Genomic DNA, 24,833 nt, shown 5'->3' with positions numbered 1-24,833 from the left:
AACCATGTATTGTACACTAATCAAAGCTGAATAAAAATATACTTTCAGAAGGGCGAGGGTTACGAAATAATTCGAAATACCAGAACATACCAGAACCAAGCAAACTGAGAATAAAATGGTTCGTTTACTAAACTGGCCTGCTCAGTTTCAAGACCAGTAAAGTATCCAAACAACACCGTATATCTCAGGATAAATATATTTCAGGAAAACTGACCAATTAAGAAATGCACTGATACCATCTGAGGATTTGTACTGGAAATCAAAATAACGGTTAGCTCGAATTTCATAATTAGTCAATCAAAACTGGTTTATGATAGGGCATAGGTTGCGAAGAGGCCTGTTCCGTTCTAGAACTTGGCAATAACAGCGAAACGGAGTCGCAACTGGACATAAATGGACAGTCATATTAAACACCCTGGAAGATAGTATTACTACCGGATGCAGGCACTTCAAAGCGAATCAAACTTGACAGCTGCCTCATTGTTGAACAATGATGTCCCAGCTAACTTTCCCCTGAGTACTGGTTTCCTTTTCTACTTACTACGTGTAAATAAAAGAAAAAGACATATGAAAAAAGCCTTAACTTCCTCATTGTCCGCGTGCCATCTCATGTCGAGTTCATGTCATCATTTTACCTTTTCTTTCTTTCTCCTTGTTATCTATAATTCTTTATTCATATATTTATTTATTTTACACATCTTTCGATGTCCGCGAATATTCTAATATGATCGAAGATAGCTCCAATACCCGTGAATTATCTTATGTCCCCGGATATTTTTTTAAAATTTATTTTGATTCGTCGTTTGTTTCATGAGTTTGTCATGTAATTGAAATACTTTATTACTACTGTGGAAAAGCGGCTGGTTTTTTAAATTTTAAACTGTGGAAGAAATATTGTATGCTTATCACTTATCTTTAGACATCGCCCTTTTAGTACCACGAACATTAGGAAATTGGCGTACCTTAAGGTCCATTTCGACCGTTCTGTAAATGTCTGCGGATACGAGAACCAAAGCAGACGAGAAAACCTTCACACGGACCTTAATAATGTCTCCTCTCAACCTGTCATCCCAGATATAAAATTGACAGTGGAATATTTTCCAGATAGTAAGAAATGAGACATCAATAATAATTTTGTAGCTCAGATAAATCGATCAATTTGATAAAAAAAAAATTATCAAGTGATCTTTGCAAGCAGATGCAATCTCGTGTCAGATATTGCATTTTTATCGCTCTTGTTATGGATCAGCAGTACAATTTACATAAGGGTTTTAAAAATGACTGCATCTGTGGATCAACGGGCCAAAATGTTCGTCCCACACTTCCGGTAGCTATGCTATTTTGAAAAATGTATTTTTAACTCTAATAATAACTTTTCTTGTTTTATCACGGTCTCATTTTCAGATTAAATTTTCCCACATAAATTGTAAGATATTACGCCAAGAGTTGTCCAAAAATGCAAATCTAAAAACAACCTGTCCTGAAAATATCTGACCTTTGGAGGTCAACGGCTTTCTCTTCAACAAAGTGGACTTGGCAAAATTATAAAACCTACAAACGTATTTTATAATACTTAAACCCTATAAATGTATTTATACATTTGTGAAAATAAAAAAACTAAAAAAGAAATTAATTCAAATTATGTCCAACGTACTGTAATTTGGGGTAAATCGTCTCCGATTGTTCATTAAGAATTCACATCGCTTTGATTTGCTCCCAAACATAAGTACAATTTGGGCGACGAAAAAAAAGAGGAAAGAAAGCAAATTGCATGTTACTATACACTCTTTCAATTTCACTCATCCTTGTTTCTAAAACTAAGTAGGCAAATTTCAGATTGAGGCTATACTTAACGACACTCTGTCAAGATGGCCAAGGGGTCAAGTTAAATATAACTCTGTAAGTTGGAGCTAACAACTACCAAAGTAGGGGCCCAAACGTTTATACCTATTAACAACTACCAAAGTAGGGGCCCAACAGTTTATACCTCTTAACAACTACCAAAGTAGGGGCCCAAACGTTTATACCTCTTAAGCCGCCGAACTGTTCTTTTCAAATTAAATATCTGGTGATTGAAAGTTTATAATATCATTATATGGTGTGTCCATTTTGGTTCAAAAGTTCATATAAGTTTGCAGAGTAACCGTGGCAATGATGTCAGCAACTGGAAATTTTCTTTCGCTAAGAATTTCAAATATTCATAACAATAAATTTAACTGTCTTTTACTTTGCAAATATAAGTTTCTGAAGCAGTTTATTAATTTTTCAAGAACAATATGTAATTGTTGTATAATAACTAGTTTTGAATAGGAATGAGATATGGTACGGAAATGTCCATGGTGCTCTCAGATTTAATAATCAGACATGTCATTTTTTTGCCCTGTCAAAATTGAGAATTGGGATATTTCAAATATAAAAAGATGGAGTGGGCTATTTTGTTCAACGCTTGTTTCATGTTTTTCTCCAAATACATACATGATATACAAAAAATTCACCATTTCCGGTGCGTTTCTTAGCGGCGATTGTGCATCGTTAATATAATTAGGTACTATTTATGTTATGTTGCCAGTCATTGCCTCTTACACCTTGAATGACAGCCTTACGATCTTAATTGAAAATTCAGTTTCAAGCAAGGCGTAACAGTTACAATTTTTAAAACTGTTTAAAAACGTTCAAAATGTTTTTTTCTTTCAAACATGTATTTGCGCAAAAAGCATCTTAGAGTTATCTACACCTTGCTTGAGCGTGGCTATTTTCGTTCCGCTAAATAAAATAACAAAAAAGCAACTTGCAAATACTACAGCTTCACTGTAGAGCAATCACTGAGATTAATAATCACTTAAAGTTTAATGTAGAAATATATTTGTAAATATTAGAACATCTAAACATTTTAATCGTAGAAGCTGAAAGTTTAACAAAGTACAACAAATATCGCTAGTGGAGAAAAACGGGGTTTCGAATCTGCGTAGTATCAGATGTATGAGAAACACAAAGTAAATGTTTTGGATAAGTTTGAATCACATGACGGGACATTAGAGACAAAATCCGTGCAGCAGAAATAAAGACTTACAATTAACAAGGAATGTAATGCTCAAATTTACAAAGGTACATAATTTCGTTCACTTCCATAACTGGTTGACATAAAGCTAAAACCTCCTTCGATGACAATTTAATAAATGCTATATGAAAATTTGTCCTATTTTTAAATTTAAAGTTGTACTTATCACTGCCCTTTACTGCTTTTTCTTCTTTTCTTTTTTTTTTTTGACACCCAGTGTAGTAACGTGACGTCATCTAGGTCAGTCATGAAAGCACTAATTGTTGAAACCATAGGACTAGCGTAACTAGGCAAGTTAGTCCCAGGTTGAAACCTAATACGTTGCAACACTGCGGTAGTTCTTTCCCCAGCAGAATATTGGAGAAAAAAAGACTTAAAGTGTGTGGTAGAAAGGAAACATGTGCAATTAATTTCGATAGCGGCAACAGTTCATGGGTTGATTGCTACCTTTTACTGGCGTTTAATGTCGTCCATTCGCGCAAATTGCTCTTGGCATGCAAAGCTATAAATTCCACCGACAATAAACTTGAACGGTATGTCAGGACAGGTTTAGGGGACATTAGCTAGACGTGTTGATAGGCGATGACAGATAGAAAAAGGCTCCATTTCGAGAAAATGTTGCAATTTTAGGATTTCACACGGAGACGTGATGAAATCAAGTAATTTGATCGTAAAAACATTTTCTTGCAGTTGCCAGGTTTGCGGATAAAGAAGACGTATTGTGTGAAATTAGGCACGCAATGGGGGCCTTGTTTAGGATGTTACATTTGCTAAGTTAATTCCCTCCAACTGACATGGTCATAAAATAAAAGTACCGCAATTAATCACGTATGCAAGGGTATTCTGTCCCTCCGCGTATCTAATTATTCGCTTTTAGCTTGTTAACAAATCTCCGAACTGGTGTTGATTAACAACTTTAATTATGGGTATTTCCTACTGGTGGTACTTTTTCTAAACCCATGTTTTGATACAAAAAGCACACCAGCTTTGACAAGTTGATCTTTGGTTTGTTGTTTATTTTAATTTTGGGTTACCGGTATTTAGTTTTGTTTGGAGTTTTGTTTTGCTTTTTTTTTTTGCTTTTGTTGTTTTTTGTTTGTTTTAGGGACGAAGCATTTTTTGGGGAAATATTACGTTTTCAGTTTTGTAAATTGTTGATCCGTGGATGATTGATCAGTTGTACTTCTTTGCAAAAGAATTATGCTACAACAAATCTAGAGTACTTTATAGTCATTTCATGATAATTCAAACACAAACATAGTGTTATCTAAATCAGGTCACTGTCGATATCATTTTGTTGTGAGAAAAACAGAACTTGTGTGTGTATGTTTATGTGTGTGATTTGGATTTGCAATGTAACTTTAACAATGTTTAAGACATATTGCTACGAAGATTGCAGTGTGGCAGTTTATAGTGATGACTAGCACTTGGGCATCATGCCGAAGACATGCCCCACTCAGTCAAACTATCCTGATACCAGTACTAACACTAACCTCTTAATGCTGAGCAGTTGGCGAAGCAGCTGATATAACAATTTTATAAGCCTCTGATATGACTCGTCCGGGGTTCAAACCCGCGATCTACCGTATCATAGGCGGACGCTCTAAACACTTAAGCCGCCGGATCATCATTATCATTTAAATTAAAGACGTTTTCGCCCGTATGGGCATGTACGTCTGGCTAATGTCCATTAGCGAACTATTTAATTGATTCCGGGAGAAGGAATTAGAGCCTCATGCCCCAGGCATTACTGTGCATAAAAGGCACTATTGAATTGAGCCGTCAGGTCTTGGGTCAATATGACTGGCTTCGTAGACCCTAGCGACCTGAATATAAGGCTATACTCGAGTGGAGATAGACCCAGCACACACTGGAGTTAAAGGTAGCAATTCAGTCTGCATTAGCTGCGCTAGGTGTCAACCAAGCAGTATGTGACGCCAGTAGCGATTGGTCGCCACTATGACGGCAATACGGGAAACCTAGGTTTTTATTCCCATGTGGAGGGTCAATTAATTGTTCCTGAAGAGAGGAACAGTGTCACTCCCTTCATGTATTTAATATGTAATATGCACGTTTATTAGTTTAATGTCGGGGGGGGGGGGTGTGGCGAGGAGGAAGGTTCGGTCAGGGAGGGCCTATTCACTAGGATGGCACATTGGTTTATCCAGGGTATACATTGTTTTGACTCCCTTACCAAAAGGTTAATGAATTGTCGTCTTGACGGATTTTTGGAGATATATTATGTGCCATATTTTTAAAGATAGTACCGCACCAGTGACCACTTAGTGAAAGTCTGTAGGGTTATTTGAATTTTATTTATTGGGTGGGGTGGTTCTCGGTTTGGGTTCCCAGGCTTAATGGTGCGCCGCTTTGTGCAGATGTGCCTGATGGTCCTTGGGGTTTGGATCCCCTCAAATATTCTTAAGTTTAGGGTCCTAACTAGTTTCGCTAGGTATTTGGTTGCCGCATTGTGCAGCTGGGCCTGATGGTCCTTGGGGTTTGTACCACCTTATAGGTATTAATTTTGGGGTTATAGTAAGTTTTCCTATATTGATAGACTTTGCTGCCTTGTGCAGCGGGGCCTGATGGTCTTGGGCTTTTTGGACCACCTTATATATTCTAGTTTTGGGGGTCTTATCTATGTGCTCTAATTGTTTTTAGTGTCTCGAGGAGAGGTTGTGCCTTAGTGCAGTTGCGCTTGTTGAACTACATATAATCTGCGGTCACGTTGCTGTAGGAAAAGATGCTAATATTCTTAATTTCATGCTGTAGGATTGTGGTGCCCTAGAAAAATAATAAATTATTTTTTTATAAGAAAGAGAAAAAAATACAAGAAAATATATATTTTTTAAATTTATTTTAAGGGTTATTGCAGCTTATTTGTTTTTCTATATATGTGGGTTTAGGGTTGGGCTAAGGACTCGCTAATCTATCTTTATATTTGATTTATTTTCCTAGTTGTTGGGATGAAGCTATTAGTATGTTGTTATTTTATTTTCAGGCTAAGTCTATTTAAGACAGATATATTTGCCGAATACTCGGGTCGCTAAGACATGTCAAAGATATCTGATCTTATGTATTCCCTGCTTTTAAGTTTATTATCCTGTTTACTAGTTATGATAATAGTTCCTTTTTTGTTTTATTTATGTGATGTTATTTTATTTTCAGGCTAAATCTATTTTGATAAGGCAGATATCTTTGCCGAATACTCGGGTCGCTAAGACTTGTCAAAGACATCTGTTCTTATTTATTCCCTAATTTTAAGTTTGTTAGCCTGTCTACTAGTTTTGGTAGGTTTGGACTTATTTTGTTTTGATCATTATCCTAGCTTGTGGATATTGTTATTTATGTGATGTTGTTTTCAGGCTAAATCAATTTTGATAAGACAGATATCTTTACCGAATACTCGAGTAGCTAAGCCTGTCCCCAAGTTTTAATTAATTGAATGGTATTTATTTATTGATTAGCGGTCATACACTTTTGTTTAAACCCCCCCCCCCCTTTTTTCCCAATGTCGGTGAGAATATTTATAATATTTTTGTAAGTAATGTCCTTACTTAAGTTTTGTTCTTTGAGGAAATCTGGATAGGTTGATGGGGTCCATATTTTATGTTATTTAGTCATAAACCTAGTTCTTTGGGTTCCATACTTATGGCAGGTGTTAAAAGCATGTTCTAAATCTTCTTGGAGTGGACAGTGTGGGCATTTGCCATTTGAGTTTATGTTGATTGTCAAATATTTCCCAAAGCTGCTGGGTAATTTAGTTTTGCCTATTAGTATCATACTGATAAGTTTTTGATCCTGATTTCTAACGAGCTGTGATGGATTGGTATGTCTTGCGACCTTATTTAGTATGGAGTATAGTTTGCGTCCCTTTTTGCTGCTATCCCATAGCTGTTGCCACTTACTGTCTTATTTTAATTCTGATAATGCTGTACAATTCTTGGACGCTGTAGTAAAATGCTATGGAGTCAGGTTCATGGAAATATTATGTAGCTACTTGGTCTGCTTTATCGTTACCTGCTAGTCCGATATGGGAGGGCACCCACATGAACTCTATTATATGTTTGTTATTTAGCATTTGTTTAATTAAGTGGTTGGTTTCCTTCAGGAAGTTGCTTCTTGTGATATAGTAGTTTGATTTAATCGAGTTGATGACGCAAAGGGAGTCGCTACCTAATGATAACTGCTTGTCTTGTGTTTCTTAGTTGGATCCATTTTAGAGCTTCAATGATGGCCCAGAATTCGGCTGTGTAAATGGAGCAGGTGTCAGGTAATCTAGCTCCAAATTTTGTGTTTCAGGGATTACTATTGCCTCAGAAGTTTTGTACGGTTTTGTAATTTTTGGCCATCGATGTATATATCTCGGTGTACCTTATGTGTTGTTCTTCTAGCTCGGCTAATATTTTTGTCCTTATATCATGTAGCTGGTCTTGTTTGTTTCCATAAGTAAGGGTTATTGTGTTACAATTAGGGTTACCTCCCATCCATGGTGTTGGGTAACTGCATTGTTCAGCTTGTAGAGTGGGTAGGATAAAATCTTTAGTTAGTTCATGAATTTGGTTTGCACTGGGTGGTTGTGGTTTCAGTTTTTTGATGAAAGGGATATTACTTTGTTGGATAATTTTCCTGGAGGAGTGGCTTGTTTTGTGGATCCACACTCGTGCGGCATATCTTAATATGCTTTCGTTTCTTCTTAGTTGCAGTGGTAGTTCTCTTGTCAGTATTTGGAGCTCTTCTAGGCAGGTTGAGTTTAGTGCTCCAGTGCAAATGATTAGTGCCTTATAATGTATGGAGTCTAGTTTATTAAGTGATGTTTGGTTAGCTGATGCAATAGACTTGGCATCCATAATATGTTTTTGCTCTTATAAGTGCCTTATATATTAAAAGCGTTTCTTGGTTGGCCCCTCATGCAGTTCCCTTGAGGTTTCTTAATAGACTTAGATCAGCTTCATATTTTTGGGTGAGCTCTTTAATGTGTGTTTCCTTGTTAGGTTTTCGTCAAGGAACATTCCTAGGAATTTGGCTATTTTGACAACTTTAATTATTTTCCCTTGTATGTGCAGTTTAGGGTATTCTATGGTATTTCTAGTGTGTGGCGAGAACATAATGGCTTCTGTTTTAGTGTTGGATATTTTATAACCCCATTTATCTGCCCACCGATCTATTTGGTTAAGACTATCTTGTATTTGCTCTATGACTGTTTTGCTGTTTGGATTGCCTGCTTTCCAAATCCCACTACCGTCAGCAAATTGGAATAAATCTACCTTATTTTTTATTGATTATAGTGTCAAGGTCATTTACCATGATGTTGAATAAAGTGGGGCTAAGCACGATACCTTGTGGCGTACCGTTTTCTAGGTTATATATATCTGAATATTGATCCCCTACTTTTGTCAGTATCTTCCGATCTGTTAGGAAGTCTCCTATCCAGTTATGTATGCGGCCAGCTATTTCGTATAGATTAAGTTTCGCAATAAAACCATTTGTCTAGACCAAATCGAATGCTTTTTCTAGATCGAGAAATACTGCGATTAGACGTATATTGAATTTGCGTTTTGCATTAAATGCTATATTGATGCTTGCTTCGAATCTGAACAATTGGTCCAGGGTGGATCTTTTGTTGCGAAAGCCGCTTTGTGTTTCTGCGATGTAGTTGCTGCTTTCTATATGGTATTTTAGTATGTCATTAATCACTGTTTCCATTATTTTGCATATATTTTCAGTTAGAGATATGGGTCTATATGCATTGATGTCATATGTGGGGTTTTTTTTCTTCAGGTGTGGGTATTGGAATGATGATAGCTTTTTCCAACTTCTGGGTAGTTGGCCCTTCCGCCAGCTATTATTAAGTAGATCTAGTATGATTTCGGTTATGTTTTCCGGGATGCATTTGTATATTTCATAGCCAAGTTGGTCTTCTCCGTGTGAGGTTGCCTTTTCTTATCAAGTGCACTATCCATTCTGCTATTGTGAAGTCCTCATTTAATTTAAATTGTTTGTATCCTAGGTCGGGAAGGGGTTTGGATACTTTTGTTCTACATTTTGCCGGTGCTCTTAGAATGTTTGGGGATGGTTGGTGTTGCTGCTCATGCTTGCAAAGTGTGATGCCAAGCAGTTTGCCTTTTCTTTGTTGGTTAGATTTCCAGTCAATTTGGGAGTTGGTTGCTTGCTTTTCCCCTTTATTGCTTTTATCTTGTCCCATACCTGTTTTGCGTTGGTTTTGAAGTTTATGTTAGAGCAGAAGGCTTGCCAGAATTTTTCGTTTTGCATTTTGGATTATTGTTTTCATTTCCTTTTCCCTATTTTTGTAAATCCAAAAGTTACTGGAGTTTCTTGGGTGCTTAAATCGATTAAGGGCCTTTCTTATTTAGTTTTTTGAGCTACTTTGCATTCTTCGTTCCACCATGGGACGGTGGGTTTAAGTTGTTGTCCTCCGGTTCTGGGTATACTTATTTTAGCTGCCTCAGTTAGGCCGTCCATTACATTTAGATTGTATTGATGGATGTTATCATGTTGATGTTGTTGTTGTAGGGTTTAGCGCCATTTTCAGCACACGATAGGCTATGCATGGCTGCCAGTATTAATGGTGGAGGAAGAACCCGGGAAAACCCCGGAAAGAACCACCGACCCACGAGAAGCTGCTGGCAAGCTTTCTCCCATACCCACATTGTCCGAATCCGAGACTAAAACCCACGCAGACAGGTGAGATGGTAGTGATCCATAACCGAGAGCGCTTTAGACTACACGCGATGATGTCATTATAAAGATCGGCTAGAGTTATTGTAGAGAGGGCGATTTTAAATTTATTCCAATCGGCTTTGCCACACCTCCACCTTGGTATGTTGTTAGTTGGGTGTATTTGAGTCATTAAATTGAGGGTGAGTATGATAGGGAAGTGATCGCTTCCAAGGGTGCTGCTTTGATCAACTACCCAATCTGAGAATTTAGGAGTGAATATGTGAGGTCGATTGTTGAAAGTACGCCTTTGATGGGATTTAATCTTGTTCCTGCTCCATTGTTCAGAATAACTAGATTGGATTCGGTCGTCCATTTTTCAAGTAGTTTTCCCCTTAGGTTTTGAGTTATTCCTCCCCATCTTACGTTATGAGCGTTCTCCGCATATGATAAGATTTTCCTCTTTGTCAGTGCTCATTTTCGTAGAGTGATTGAGTGCAGTTGAATTATCTCCCCCTGGTTCGTATACGTTTAGCGGTTGGCCATTGTTAATCAGTATGGTTTGAATTTCTATTTGTTCAGGTGTGTCTTGGTTTTGATATGCGGTAACTTCTGAGGTGTTTGGAAGTGAGTCAGTAATATAAGTTGCTAGCCCCCCTTTTAATTTACCGTTTGTTCTATTTTTAGTATATACAGTTGAGTATCCTGGAATTTTGGGGGTGGTCTTAGCGGCCTGAGTTAGATGGGTTTCTTGTAAGCAGACCTACCGCATCCTAGGCGGACGCACTAAATACTTAAGCCGCCGGATCGGTACACCGAGCTTAAATGCCAATACTATTGTTACACCTCGCTCAAAGTTAGTCCACTACTAACTGTCCAAATATAACGCGCTCAATATTATGTCCCCTACTGAGTGTTCATCTATGCACGTATACATTTGTTTTATCGTGTATACCGTTTATATGTCGAATCCGAATTAAACAAATCCAAATCTGCAGATCTGGGTCTTTGCATTTTGTTTGGATTAATCAGGAAAACACAAACCAACATAGACCATGACCAGTTAGATCTCAATTATAAGAGAGTATATGAGGTTATTATTTTTGCTATTATACTGTATGGCCGACGTATTTCTACACATAGTTGTCTTTATTTCTGATATACCTTAGGAACAAAGGTCTGTGTAAACTGACTGTTTTCCATGGCAGTGGAGAATAAGAAAACAAAAACTAGTATACTTTAAAAGCTGATAATTGGGTAAATCACATGTGGATTACATTGTAGTTTTGATTGCAAATATTTGCACTTTAAAATTTTGGTGTTCTTATAGAAGTGTCATCACAATGATGGCCTCCCGATATTATATAAAGCTATATGTCTTTATAGAATAATGATCCTGTACTACAGTGGTTCCTCACCCCCAAGTAGCGACCCAAATCAGTATCACGAGGATGTTCTAGAGGGTCGCCAAGATATTTTGTTTTGAGGGTGGTAAAACTTATAGAAGTGTGGAAACGGGGGAGGGGGGTGAGGTTCAGAACAAGTATTGTTAGGGTCGCGGCCAAAAAGGTTTGGAATCACTGCTGTGCTATGTATTCATGTTTTGATGATGTTTTGGTTTTGCATTTGCCCTTTATCGTGCATTTGTCGATCGCCTCACAAATATGTTTTATTTTGTGTTCCATACAAGAGGCGTTGATTTCGGTCCCGTCACCACCAGTCAAAGAGCCGTTTAATCAATGCTGAATGCATTCATTGTGTGTTAATACAAAATGATTGTAATGTGTCTTTTGTGCATGTTCATTTGTTGTTGTTGTTTGTTTCTTGCCATTTTCAGTGGCAGGACGTGTCTGTTGAAGCGCGGAACAACCAATGTTAACATGACGTCATCAAGCTGATTAAAAATGATTGAAATCATTCAATTTTCCTGTTTCAGGAGGAAGAATGGCAAAGAATCTTCAACCTACAAAGAGACTCCGAACGTGACCACTTCTTTGACCACACAGAATAATAGATACTATGCACACTACCAATACCACTGCCCAGGTTACTACCCTCCCGCCCCAGTACCCATACCGTTTGAGGTGAGTAATAAAATGGAAACAAGAACTACAGAGCTAGAGAGTATATGATATAGTGTCCATTAGTTAGTGGCTTCCCACTATGAAGTATGCACAACACGTATATGATATAGTGTCCATTTGCAGTGACTTCCCACTATGAAGTGTGCACAACACGTATATGATATAGTGTCCATTTGCAGTGACTTCCCACTGAGAAGTGTGCACAACAAGTATATGATATAGTGTCCATTTGCAGTGACTTCCCACTAAGAAGTGTGCCCAACAAGTATATGATATAGTGTCCATTTGCAATGACTTCCCACTATGAAGTATGCACAACACGTATATGATATAGTGTCCATTTGCAGTGACTTCCCACTATGAAGTATGCACAACACGTATATGATATAGTGTCAATTAGTTAGTGGCTTCCCACTATGAAGTATGCACAACAAGTATATGATATAGTGTCCATTTGCAATGACTTCCCACTATGAAGTGTGCACAACAAGTATATGATATAGTGTCCATTTGCAATGACTTCCCACTATGAAGTATGCACAACACGTATATGATATAGTGTCCATTTGCAGTGACTTCCCACTATGAAGTATGCACAACACGTATATGATATAGTGTCAATTAGTTAGTGGCTTCCCACTATGAAGTATGCACAACAAGTATATGATATAGTGTCCATTTGCAATGACTTCCCACTATGAAGTGTGCACAACAAGTATATGATATAGTGTCCATTTGCAATGACTTCCCACTATGAAGTATGCACAACACGTATATCTTATAGTGTCCATTTGCAGTGACTTCCCACTATAAAGTATACACAACACGTATATGATATAGTGTCCATTTGCAGTGACTTACCACTATGAAGTATGCACAACACGTATATGATATAGTGTCCATTTGCAGTGGCTTCCCACTATGAAGTATGCGTAGCAAGTATATGATATAGTGTCCATTTGTAGTGGCTTCCCACTATGAAATATGCGTAGCAAGTATATGATATAGTGACCATTTGCAGTGGCTTCCCACTATGAAGTATGCACAACACGTATATGATATAGTATTCATTAGTAGTGACTTCTTATGCAAGGTACGACAACTCGTCCACTGTTCTTCATAAAGGATGGACAGCTGGACACAATGTTACATTTCACCCTTTTCTACAGTTAGCATCGTGGTAGCTGTATGCCTTCTTTGTTTGAATTAAGATAAAGACAAAAACAACAAAAAACAACAATAACACACACACATCGTTCCCTGCATTTGGTTGCCAGGCAGCAGTAACTACAGTCAAACAGCTGAGGAAATAATGTACCCAGTAATGTATCCTATCTTTACCCAGTAATGTATCCTATCTTTATAGTTAGATGGTTTGCTAAATAGTAATATATTTAGAATTCCCGTGGATTTAAAACTTAGAAGACGTTGACTGGCAGGCTGGGGTTTTGTTCTTTGTCTCCAGATGAAAGCGTGAAGAATTTATGAACTTGCGCACGCAGGATAACATAAATTGTATTCACATCTTTGTCAGGTTACTAGCACGCAACGTGTATTATGTATCTTTTCTAACAGGTATCATCAGCTGCTTTTCTACGCGCCATTACCAAAAGCAATGAACCATTTGTGCTTGCTTCAAAAAATTCCTTTCAGTCATTTCCACTTCCTGGCTATTCTCCGAATTTCAGACATGTGTGAACAGGTTACCTTATGTCAACTACTCTTATGAGATGATACATTTCATTAGGTTTATTAAGTCTGCGCTTTTCCTAGTACATTTAGGAGAACGCAATGCTGACTGTGCTTCCGTCACGCTTTTTAATAGTTGTAAGGAAGTACAGTAATCTCAAATCATTTACACAGGCTTCTATGCACTTAGTTGAAATAAGGCATTTCTTTATGTCATAAAAATTAGATGTATAACATTGATTCACATGTCCTTCGTCTGTTAGAGAGGTGCGTCTTACTACAGAACCGGATGGGGGTCCTGGGTTTCTGGAAACCTACCACTAGGCTAAAAATCACGATGACACCCACAAACGTAGTCATTTGACATGTGAGCAGCAGTTTTAGTCGTGCGCACATTGATTGAGTATGTATGCACACTGTGATTAAATATACGCATATATGTTTGCTTTTGTGCTCTTTCGAGGAATGTTAGGGCCCTTTTGAAATTTTCCAAACACCCCCACCCATAACACTTAATTGAACCGGCCCTGCTTACAAAGGTCTATATGAGGTGTGTGGGTGTTCAATGATTGCCGTATAAAAAGGTTGTAAGAACAATGTACTTAGTTGTGTTCTCTGTGTTTCTGTATCTCTGTATTCTCCTTAACGTACTTAAATTTTAACCACCATGTTTAGAAATACCATAAAGACAGGCATGCAGTTGATAAAATGGATGATAATTAGGGAAATAGATGATTAAACTTGATTTTAAATTAATTGCAAAGTTACAGAAGCAAGATATCAAACTTAAACGATAATGATCATCTAACAAAATCTTTTTGATGTCTGTGTGTAGTTCTGTGTGTGTCTGTATCTCTGTGTGTCTGTGTGTTTCCTTAATCGGATGCATGTTCTTGCTTACAGAAAAGGGAATAGAAAGCAATATTTGTTAGATATAATTTGGTCCCAAAGCCGCAGTTTTTCTTCATTACTTTTCTAAGCTGCAATCATATAATTCCACAACTGAAACTGAAAAATTGCTCGTCACACATTTGTGTACTTAAATTAATGACTGTATGGAAAGGCACTGTTTACACCACTGCCCCTAAAATTGCAATACATTTGAGTTCATGCATCTCTCCTCGGATGCCAATTTTCATCATCCAGAACGCCTAAAAATTGTTGAACTAAATTAGAGTGTATAAAACTTGTACAATAGACATCATGTTCTCAAAGGCTTAAAACAATTTCACCCTAATTAGCAGACGAAGCGCGTGAGAAGGCGGTTGAGCACATTTTATCATAGTTCTTTTACACAATGTGTAAAAACAGTTTTACACCCACAGACCATAACATCAATGTTTTGCATAATTAATATCCTTTTATGGTAAGATTCTCAAAACACGCTGATATCTTCTGCAAGATCTGTCCGAGAGTAGACTTCTTAACTGACGAAAATTATATGCTGTGCGGCTCGATTTTTGAGCAATATTCCCTTGTAAATGCCCACAACCAAATTCATACCAAACACGATTTTTTTGTGTGAATTGGAACCTTCTGTTGTTTACAGCTTGTTCATAATTAAATTTCTTCTCCCAAATAAATTTTAAAATTAAATATTTTTCCAATCAATCAACAGACTTTATTCTCTTAAATACTGTATTGAACATAGTTTTGTTCCGTGGTTCATAAAATAGTTGTATGTGAGCGACCTTGACCTTTCAGGTGGAAGACTTGATATTAAGTTTATAAGAGTACATAAAATGCGCTAATGCTCATGATGAAACTTTAGACCTTGAATCCAATTAACACAATCTAAGAATTTTCCCTTTTAAATCAAAACACTTGTATATTTTTCAACATTTATTCTTCACACATCCCCCATTTCGATCTATTTCCTGTCATGTTCAACGGTATCTTCCTGCCACACGAAATCATGCAAACAATATCCGGTATAATATAACAATTTCCTGGACTTCATTTTTTTTTTTTGGTTTTGCGTTTTACGTTTTGATTATATAGGAGTGAACCAGCTGACATGTTCTGTCTTTGCTGTGCACATATTCAAAGTTGATTTTGTTTGATCTTAGAGGAGATATGATGTCTGGTACATGCACAGACTTCCAAAGATAAGCAATAACTGTGCGCAAGACACTGTTTGTCAAAAGTCAAATCTATACTGGAAATGAGGCGATTATAAGAGAGCAAACCAGGGACGGATCCATGCGAGGATGGGAGAGGGTGGCAGCAAAAATGACAGTGAAACGAACCAGAATATTGTCTAGAGTAATTTTTCTTTACAATTAGATGGTTACATTTAGGCCTGGAAACGCTTAAAATGGTTTGCCCCCCAAATCCCACACTACGGGTTCCCACCCTACAGAGGGGCACCGGGAGGCTGAGGGGCCTAAGTTTATTGCCTTTACAGATCACTCAAATATCTCGAGTCTGCTCGAACAACGTGGTATATCAGAAAGCTTGCCAGTAGGTTCCCGTGGGTCTGTGGTTCTTCCTCCACCAAAACCAAATATACTGGTCGCCATGTAAAACAATATATCGTGTACTGAACAAATGACGTTAAACCCCACAAAATCAAATCCATCCCACAGTCATTTTGCTTACTTGTTTACGCATCCCCATAAATGATATTCCTGGATCCGCCCCTGTAAACTCTGGCATATGGATGAAAGCACTTATTTGTAATTTTAAAACAGTCAAGATTGATACAAGGATTTCCCCATTTTTATGTTGACGTAGTGAAAATGCAAACTAGTTAATTTCAAATTGTAATCTACCTGCCACCTATGCTTACGTGCTACGTTAAATGATCTTGAAAATCAATGTCCTTCGTCTACCTCAGCTCCTATTTGCGTGACTTCACACGTCAAGAAGATACCATTGAATATGACAGAAAAAATATATATTTGTTTTGAATTCATATAAAAGTCAGCAGTAATCATATTAAAAGTTACAAAAGACAAAAAGAAAATATTTTATTTCTAGATTTTAATTCGAATCACAAGACATGAACATGGTTAATAGTAATGTTTACGTGTGCTGCTTTAAAATCACAAGTAGCATCGTTTGAAGTCATGAATAACGGGAACTGAGTTCCGATATATTCGTTGTCGGACCTGCCGTATTCATTTGAATAACTGTACTAGTATCGTTTTGATAATATCGGTCTTATTTCATACATGTATCAGTAAAATTTATTCCAACAAGGCAAGGGATTATGTGACGGAATTTAATTTAAAAGTACCTTATCACATTCATGCGACCTATTACATTTTGATCAAGACATAATTCGGTGGAATAATGTCCCCATCCGATTTCATGTCCAATATTGATCAGTTTGACCTTCTGAACTGCATCAAGTTCTAAGAACATCATAAACGCTAGACATATTTCCAAACTGTCACCTTTAGTGGTTTAGTTTTAAGCCATACTTGGATTGCATGTGATATTTTGACGTATTATTGTACCCAGTGTCCGGTGCGTACGCTATTTTCTGTGTCATACTTTATATCCACTTCTAACTTCATATTTTACAGGATTGGTCAAGCTTTGAAAGTCGATTAAACACCATGTATTAGCGGCATTCGCTTCGTAACGGCCGTTCATAAAGTGTGTAATGGAATTTCAAGGAATACGGCTTCATGAAATTTGTAAATGTAAAGTTAAATTATATTAATTACATAAATTATTAACATAATAAAGAATCTCAAGAAATAATTAACAATACCTTATTTTTACCACTCTTTACAATTTTTTTAAAGCAGACATTAATGACTCATGTCATTTCCTTTCTGGTGTTATGAACTAATAACTTCCAGTGACAAGATGCTATTTTAACCAGTCCAGATGTTTGTTACAAAGGCTTGCCAAAAACTTATTAATTTTTAATTGTTTATTTAAGAGTTTAACGTTGTTTTTTTCTGAGTTTATTGTGGTATAAACTGTCAGTTGCCGACTCACACAACAACTTACACGCGAAGGGCGTCATTTAAGCTGTGTGAGTCGGCAACTGACAGTTTATACCACGATAAACTCAGACAAAAACAACGTTAAACTCGTATAATTGAAATTTCCATTATTGGTTATGTTATTTTGTTTGCATCATTGAAAAACAGAAATCTTAATTGAGTGTAGTAATACATGTTTGACGTTTTTTGTTACGTAGCGTTTTTTATAGCACTTGGGATGTCCTGCTTGATGGTAATAAGGTCATCATAATACTAGTCCTTCAACCAATACAACCAAAATTTATTCAATTTTTTTTTAAATTGTTAGAATTTTCTTTTCCTTTAATGCTTACTTCGTGTTTGCCTTCACTGGCAGTGTTTATCTTATGCTGTACACGTGACTATATTTATAGAAGTAGGTATTCTTAGAAAAGTAGTTCTCCTTACAGTTCATACAGAAATAAACGCAATTCATTTTGATCACGTGGTAACATTCTGACCAATGTAAATGTTACTTTCCTTTATCAGCTACTGGCATTGCAATTATTTATAGCTATTTACAACCAGTTTATTCCTTCATGATTAATTTGTGTTGTGAGTCAGACGTATCTCTCGAGACATAGGTTGATCTACTTTTCTATGTCTTTGAAGCTTGTTCACTCATCATTTCCATTTTGCGTATGGATACTCGAATAGTTGTCGATAATGTGTACAGCTAGAATAAATCGCACATCTTGCCTAGAAGACGAGATCTAAGACCGAACGCATGAAATACTCTTAATTTACTGAATACTTGCTTCCGTTGAGAAATACTAAGAAATCTTTTCTTTACGTTATGCCCTGGACGCCAATTATACTTAAACATGTTTATCTTCTGATCAAGTCTTCCACAAGTGGAATTCAGACAAAATCATATCGCTTGCCGTTATTTCGCGCTTGATAAGCTTATTTCTTAATAGTATGAGTAAACGTATCTTCTCCGGAAGTGGCTAAATTCAGTGCTTTTCTCATCATAGACTATATACTGAATATTAATTGGATCAACGCGGCACGTAATGGGTGTCTTTAGCATGTACTAAAAATAGACCTGAAGGTTTAGGTGCTAGTTAACTTTTTATGGTGGTTGCTAGTCAACTTTTTACAGTGGTTTAATTTCGTTATTAAATGTTTGTTATTCATTCATTGTACTAGATTGGAAGCTATCCTTGCTGCATTTGTCACCTATCATGATCTATTATCCATGTTAGACACTGTGTTATTTTATGTTTCAGGCACGATTAGTGGGTACTTCTGAAGTAGAATCGAGACTTCTAGACTACATTAAAAATGCACAAAAGCATGATTCTAATTTGCCAACGCCTGATGAGCCACCCATTCCCATTTCGAGACAAAGTACTCTGAGCGGACGGTACAGGCATCCATATGAACCTATTTATTGGGGGAGCTGTTCAGATAGGAACCATGTGCCTAATATTAACAATATACCGCAGAGGACTGCATTAGAGCGTGATAGATCATTCGCCGGAAGTATGTCAGACACTTCTCACTTGTATGATTCCATAAGTGATAACAATCATGAAATGTCATATAATTCTATGAGAATTAAATCAAGAAATTCCCTACGCAGTAATTATAGTGATTTCATTCCATCGTCAGATATTTCAAACAATTCAAGAGAAAGTGACACAATAATACGAGGATATAGGTATACGCAAAACCCAACGTTCACAGAAGGGGAGGATCTCTCTCCGGAATATAGACAGACAAGAATGTGTCACCCACAGCCTGAACAAATAGAAATGGAAAATTCCCATAAATCTAGTACAAATCATAGTTTACAAAGGCCGAAAAGGAAACATAGAGTCAAGAGACGAGCTAGTTCTTGCTCATATAACTCTAATCATTCCGAGAGCACTTCGCTAAGTGACAGCTCAAACCGAGCCAATACCCCGATGACAAACGGAACCTTAATGAGATGTAATTATAACTATAACAACAGATGATGATAATCTTTCAAATTCGAGGGCGTTTCTATAGTGATCCGCTGTCATGAGGACATGGCAATTAGAGATGGACGGTTACCCGATTCAGTCAACTGGAACCGACCGTGTTTTGCACTACCCTTGGTTTTAAGATAAAGATTCTATCTTGCTGGGTTGGACTCCCACCCTTCCAGATTGGTTAGCCACCCCACCCCAACGGTCTTTCTGGGTGTCATTAATAATATTTTAAAAACATCTTTGAAAAAAATGCGTTGCTTTATGGTTGAAAGAAATTGGTGTGAGAAAAATGGTATGGAAACCGGACAAAATGAAAGTGGAGAAACCCGACCCGGTAAAACAGACACGACAGGATACCCGGCAAAGGTTCTCTACCCGTCCATCCCTGATGGCAATTTAGGAACGCAATGTCAATTCATTGCTGTATGAACTGTCAAGTTAATAAACTGTGATGATTACTTTGTGTTCAAAATCTGATTGGTTATACTTGTTTGCTCAGAATTTAAATGCACAAACATGCATGATATACAATAATTATGAATATTTGCTCTTTAATGCGTGTGCAACGATACAACAAAAAATAATTTCTGTTGCATAAGAATCGCTACTTCTGATAACTGTTGTAGTGAAGAAACATATACACTGATCAATTGCAAATGCGTTCCTAATATTAAAGAAAAACTTTCAAGTTAAATTGCGCATTAGTTCGCGGTTAAAAATATGGAGAATTAATATATCGCCTGTGACAATCTCGCTGTCCTTAAGTATCGAACAGCGCTTCAAATCCTGACCTCTTTCCTTTGAACCATCCCATAGGATAATTCGTATCCTCTGAATGTTGTTCCATATCCGATGACAATCCGTGTATGAAACAAAATATATAAGTCCGTCATAAAACAATTTTTTCTAGAAAACTAAACAACAATTCACCCAGACCTTGGTCCTTGGTCCGTCATTTAAAAAATGTTCAGTAAACACATTGGCTAATTTTGTTCACAACGAAATGATTAGAAATAGTTGCATTATAAAAGCTTTTGGAATACAGTTTAAGTGGTCACTGTGACCTTGACCTAGGACCTTTTGATCTTCACATCAGTTGCTATATTTGATATCCCATAATGCACGCTTTCGTCTGATGACCATTCATACATTGGAAGAATAAATGGTATTGCCAAGACCAAAACATTCAACAACTGACAACACACATGAAGTATCACATGATGCATTTGCAGACAAAATTCAGATGATGATCCGTGAACGAAAACAAAAGATATTGCAAGTTAGTAAAAGCTCTAACCAAAAATGCTGATTGTGGACGAACGAACAGACGGATAGACGGACATATAGGTATAGTAGCTGATATGTCTCGCCATTCCCGACAGTCGACGCAAGAAAGATACAATGGATTTGTTATATTAGCTCCATAGGATGGATGAATAGTTATATTTTGTCTCCGAATTTTCGAAACAGGAACTTTTATACTTGTTTGATACACTCGTACTCCGTTGCAGTTAAAACAAGTCGCTGTTCGAACATTTTTCAGCATGTTACTACTGAACGCTCAAAACACTGCATGAGAATTCTTATAATTGTATGAAAAGATACAGGTGTCGTATGTCTGTATAATTATGTGAAATTTGGAGAGGCTTCTTTAATAATTCAGTGGGAAGAATATATGTTTCCTTACATAGTTTGTTGTGTGCATACACGGTTATATGCTTTTGCAAAAGTTTCGCGTTTGCTTCATAAAATTTATTTTGATAAATAAATATGCGTATTTCATATTGTTCATGTTAGATATGTGGGACTTTACAGTGTACTGAGTTTAGAAACATACCGATTTTGATGCTGGATTTTATTGAGCCGGTTGTTACTATAGGTGCTAATACAACTTTCTTCCTACGCATGTGCAATGAAAGGTCATGTTTTTGATTGAGATCAATGGGTGCGTTAACGATCCAAAACGTCGGAAAATATTTCTTTGCTAGATATGGTTTGCAGGTTGAAGAACTGCATTAAAATTTGGCAATGAATTTCTAATATAGTACATACATTACTCTTTTTTTCTGTGTCTCTATCTTTATTTGCATGCTTACCTATGATTATATTCTTTGATTTGGAACTGACTAACTTACAAATTTATTATCAGTAAAGTTCATACTGGGATTAATAAATGTTATTCTGCAACTGAACAGATCCGGGTTAAGTTGTTTGTCAGCTTCAGTAGGACTTGTTGCACCGTTTAACGTGAAACCATTTTCTTCAGTGCTATTATGCTTAAATATAATGGGACTATTATCAAGGTTATGTTCAATTTTTCATCAGTTTGATTTTATCAACCACTGTTCATTTCACACGATCAATCGTTTCAATGTGAATGCATATTTCTTTGAACTTTGCATGTCTTGAAATATTTCAAATTAACCTTTTAATAAGCGTACGAATATTTAATGCACTGTTCACGTTCGTCCGAACGTTATATGCGGTGTACTTGGATCTGTTATGTGCACTGTACGTGGATCTGTTATGTGCAGTGTACATGGATCTGTTATGTGAGTATACGTGGATCTCTTATGTGCAGTATTGTGTCAGGCATGTTCGGCTTCACAACAAATATGGAATTATCTTGAATCAAAATCAGTATGACAACCGTTCACAAAGTCTCAGCATTGTTAAAGTTGTCTGCCTGTTCAGCATTATGCATTTTCCATCTGTGATGTTTGGAAAAAACATAGAAGAACTAGTCAGACCTACGATCAACTCCAAACAATCAGTTCATATAACCCGAACGAAAAATAGTTTTATCTCTTTGATGGCGTAAATTTATTCCAAGACAATATGTTCACGTGTTTAAGGATGAAATAATCGGCATTGTATCCGGGCCTTGAAGGTAATTATTTGGTTCGTCTCATGTCCATGCAAACAGCAAGCTTGCTATTGCGCGGCGGCGTTACGTACGGATTATGATTTTGCTTTGCCTGCTTACTTGATGCTTATTCGACTTTTCAGAATACGAAATCATATTTTTCTTTTGAAGGAGATGCGGTCATTTTAATAGTTGTATTACTATGCGTACAAAATGTATTTGGTAATTTTAACGTGTTGTATTTACTGCTATTTACGTAATACAGCATATGATATGGTTACGAATGAGGTCTCATTGCAGTTCTCTGCATTTGAATAAGATTGTTTTAAATAATATATTTTTCCATTTGTTTGTTTCAATTCTTCGATTAAAGTCTCCAATATAAAAATCTAATTAAATTTTATTGTGCTATTTTACTTCATCTTTTGAAGATGTTTCTGCTGTTTGTATATCCATTTTATCAGAATGCAAAGAGGAGAAATATATTTTAACAAAGGATATAAAAATCAACAAATAATCCTGCTCCGAAGCACGATACTTCAACATTCAGTTTTCGTTTATAAACAAATTGCAGTCACATGTATACCTAAGACTTGACTGCATACTGTTTTTGTAACTGAAGTCTGACTGCACGCTATTTTCAAGCTAAATTGTTTTATCTTGCACAACAGATGGTCTTGATGTTTATGCGTATTTGAAAATTAATAAATGCCATGCTCCCAATTCCATCGTGTCTAAATTCTTTTAGAGTTCATTTTGTGCGTTAATCGTTAGTTTTTCATCTATAATCTGTTATTTTGGGTTATCTCTGACTAATGAACTTGAATATGGTTCAATATTATTTTTATCTTTCACGGATGAACAAAAAATGGGATGCCAATGTATGTCGTAGCTCTTGATATATTCTTACACACAATCACACATATATACACACATGCATGCGCATTAACAATTATAGGAATGTGTGCTTTTGTGCGTTTATAAAATCTACCAATTGAAAAAGTCACTTTGTTGTTGTTATGGATCATATGTTCTAGTTGATGCAGCTGTTGTTGCTGTTATTTTCAAACGAAAAGGTCTGCACTGACAACGGGACAAACACTTCTTCAGTTTAATTGCTCCAATAATCGATGGCTGAAGGTTGTACTCGATCTTGCCTAATGTTCGCAAAACAATTTCTTAAATGCCTCTTCGGGCAGATTAGCAGTTTCCACTCGTACCGTTTTAATTTTTACATGACAGTTCACAAACAGGACAAGAAGAATGTATGTAAGTTGTTTTGTTTTAAATATAATGGAAAAATCTCATTATAATTTATTGTATTCACCACCTTTACTCTCTCATTGTGATTAATAATTTATATAATTTACATTCGCATGGAGTTATATGCAAAAATGTGTACTACTCAGTGGCATCAGTTGTAAAAGCTGATTCATATCAAATGATTATACTTTAATATTTTTCTGATTTCAGTATTCAAGAGCTTATGGAATCTGTTCTTTAAACAATTTCTAGATTCAAATATCTCGATTATGAAAATGAATGTCTCTTATTGTTGGTTGAAACTGATTTTAGAGCCATATTTAATCATATTAGTGGGGACACAAGAGAGAGATATTGCTCGAAATTCACGTATTTGAATCTGTAATAGCTTTATAGTTCATGTCATAAAAAAATTTTCCCCTCTGCTTTGACTCTAGCTGTAGATTATATAATACAGAAAATGTTGATGACATCACTAATAAATACGCATTGCCATGTATGGTATCGTTCCCTGAAATTTACATTAACTCCCTTTTAATCATTGCTTCAGATGGTGATATAGTAAGAAGATAAGATCAAGTTAACTCCCTCTTAATCATTACTTCAAATGGAGATAATGTCATAATTTATAATCAGACATTCCCAAGAAGACTGCACATAAAATGCAAGACTTGCTGGTTTTTAGCACTGATAGGCCATACCATTTGGTTTTGCAATATTTTAGCGTTCTGTTATTGTTTTACTTTTTATTGTTCTACCCATGACACAAAAATGAACCTTACATATTTATATGGTACCCTTCTTTTTCCTAACAAATTAAGTACTGTCTACTCCTTTGATGGAAACAAGAGCACGTTTTTATAGATTATAAGTTTAAATACTTTAAAAAAATGTGTACATCACGTAATTTCCGATAATTACTTACACTACCCTTGGTGAGGCGTTACTGACAAATTACTTATTGCAAGAACTATGAACTATAATAAATCAACATTCAAAAGAAATGAAAATAAACATTATTTTTTTAACAAAAAACCAACAACAATATAATCAATTTTGGAATGCATCAAACATCATCTGTATGGAGTAATAATTGATTAAATCTGACGACATTATGGCTGTGAATGAGTTTTGAACGTTTCCCTGTATCACAAAAGTAAATATTCTGTTGAAATAGAAGAGGATGGCTTCCAATTAGGAGTCATTATAAAACCAAGAGAGTTGACTACATTCTGAACCTACTTCCGCATG

General features: G+C 36.3%; 1 protein-coding gene across 3 annotated transcripts in view; it reads left to right on the top strand.

The window, feature by feature from the left end:
* LOC149805226 (uncharacterized) overlaps window positions 1-23,042 on the top strand; it is a 60,990-nt gene extending 37,948 nt beyond the window's left edge. For all 3 annotated transcript variants that reach the window (XM_089948650.1, XM_089948658.1, XM_089948664.1), the window contains exons 3-4: window positions 11,673-11,820; window positions 18,725-23,042. In XM_089948650.1, the coding sequence (XP_089804776.1) occupies window positions 11,673-11,820; window positions 18,725-19,456 (880 nt within the window). In that variant the 3' untranslated portion in view covers window positions 19,457-23,042. The remainder of the gene's footprint in view (window positions 1-11,672; window positions 11,821-18,724) is intronic.
* Window positions 23,043-24,833: the final 1,791 nt, after the last annotated feature.

Source organism: Sinohyriopsis cumingii, chromosome 2, assembly GCF_028554795.1.
Source record: "Sinohyriopsis cumingii isolate HCF-2022 chromosome 2, ASM2855479v2, whole genome shotgun sequence".
In the NCBI taxonomy this organism is placed as follows: Eukaryota; Metazoa; Mollusca; class Bivalvia; order Unionida; family Unionidae; genus Sinohyriopsis; species Sinohyriopsis cumingii.
The sequence above is the reverse complement of the archived record's forward strand: the minus strand, read 5'-3'. Positions and strand labels throughout refer to the sequence as shown.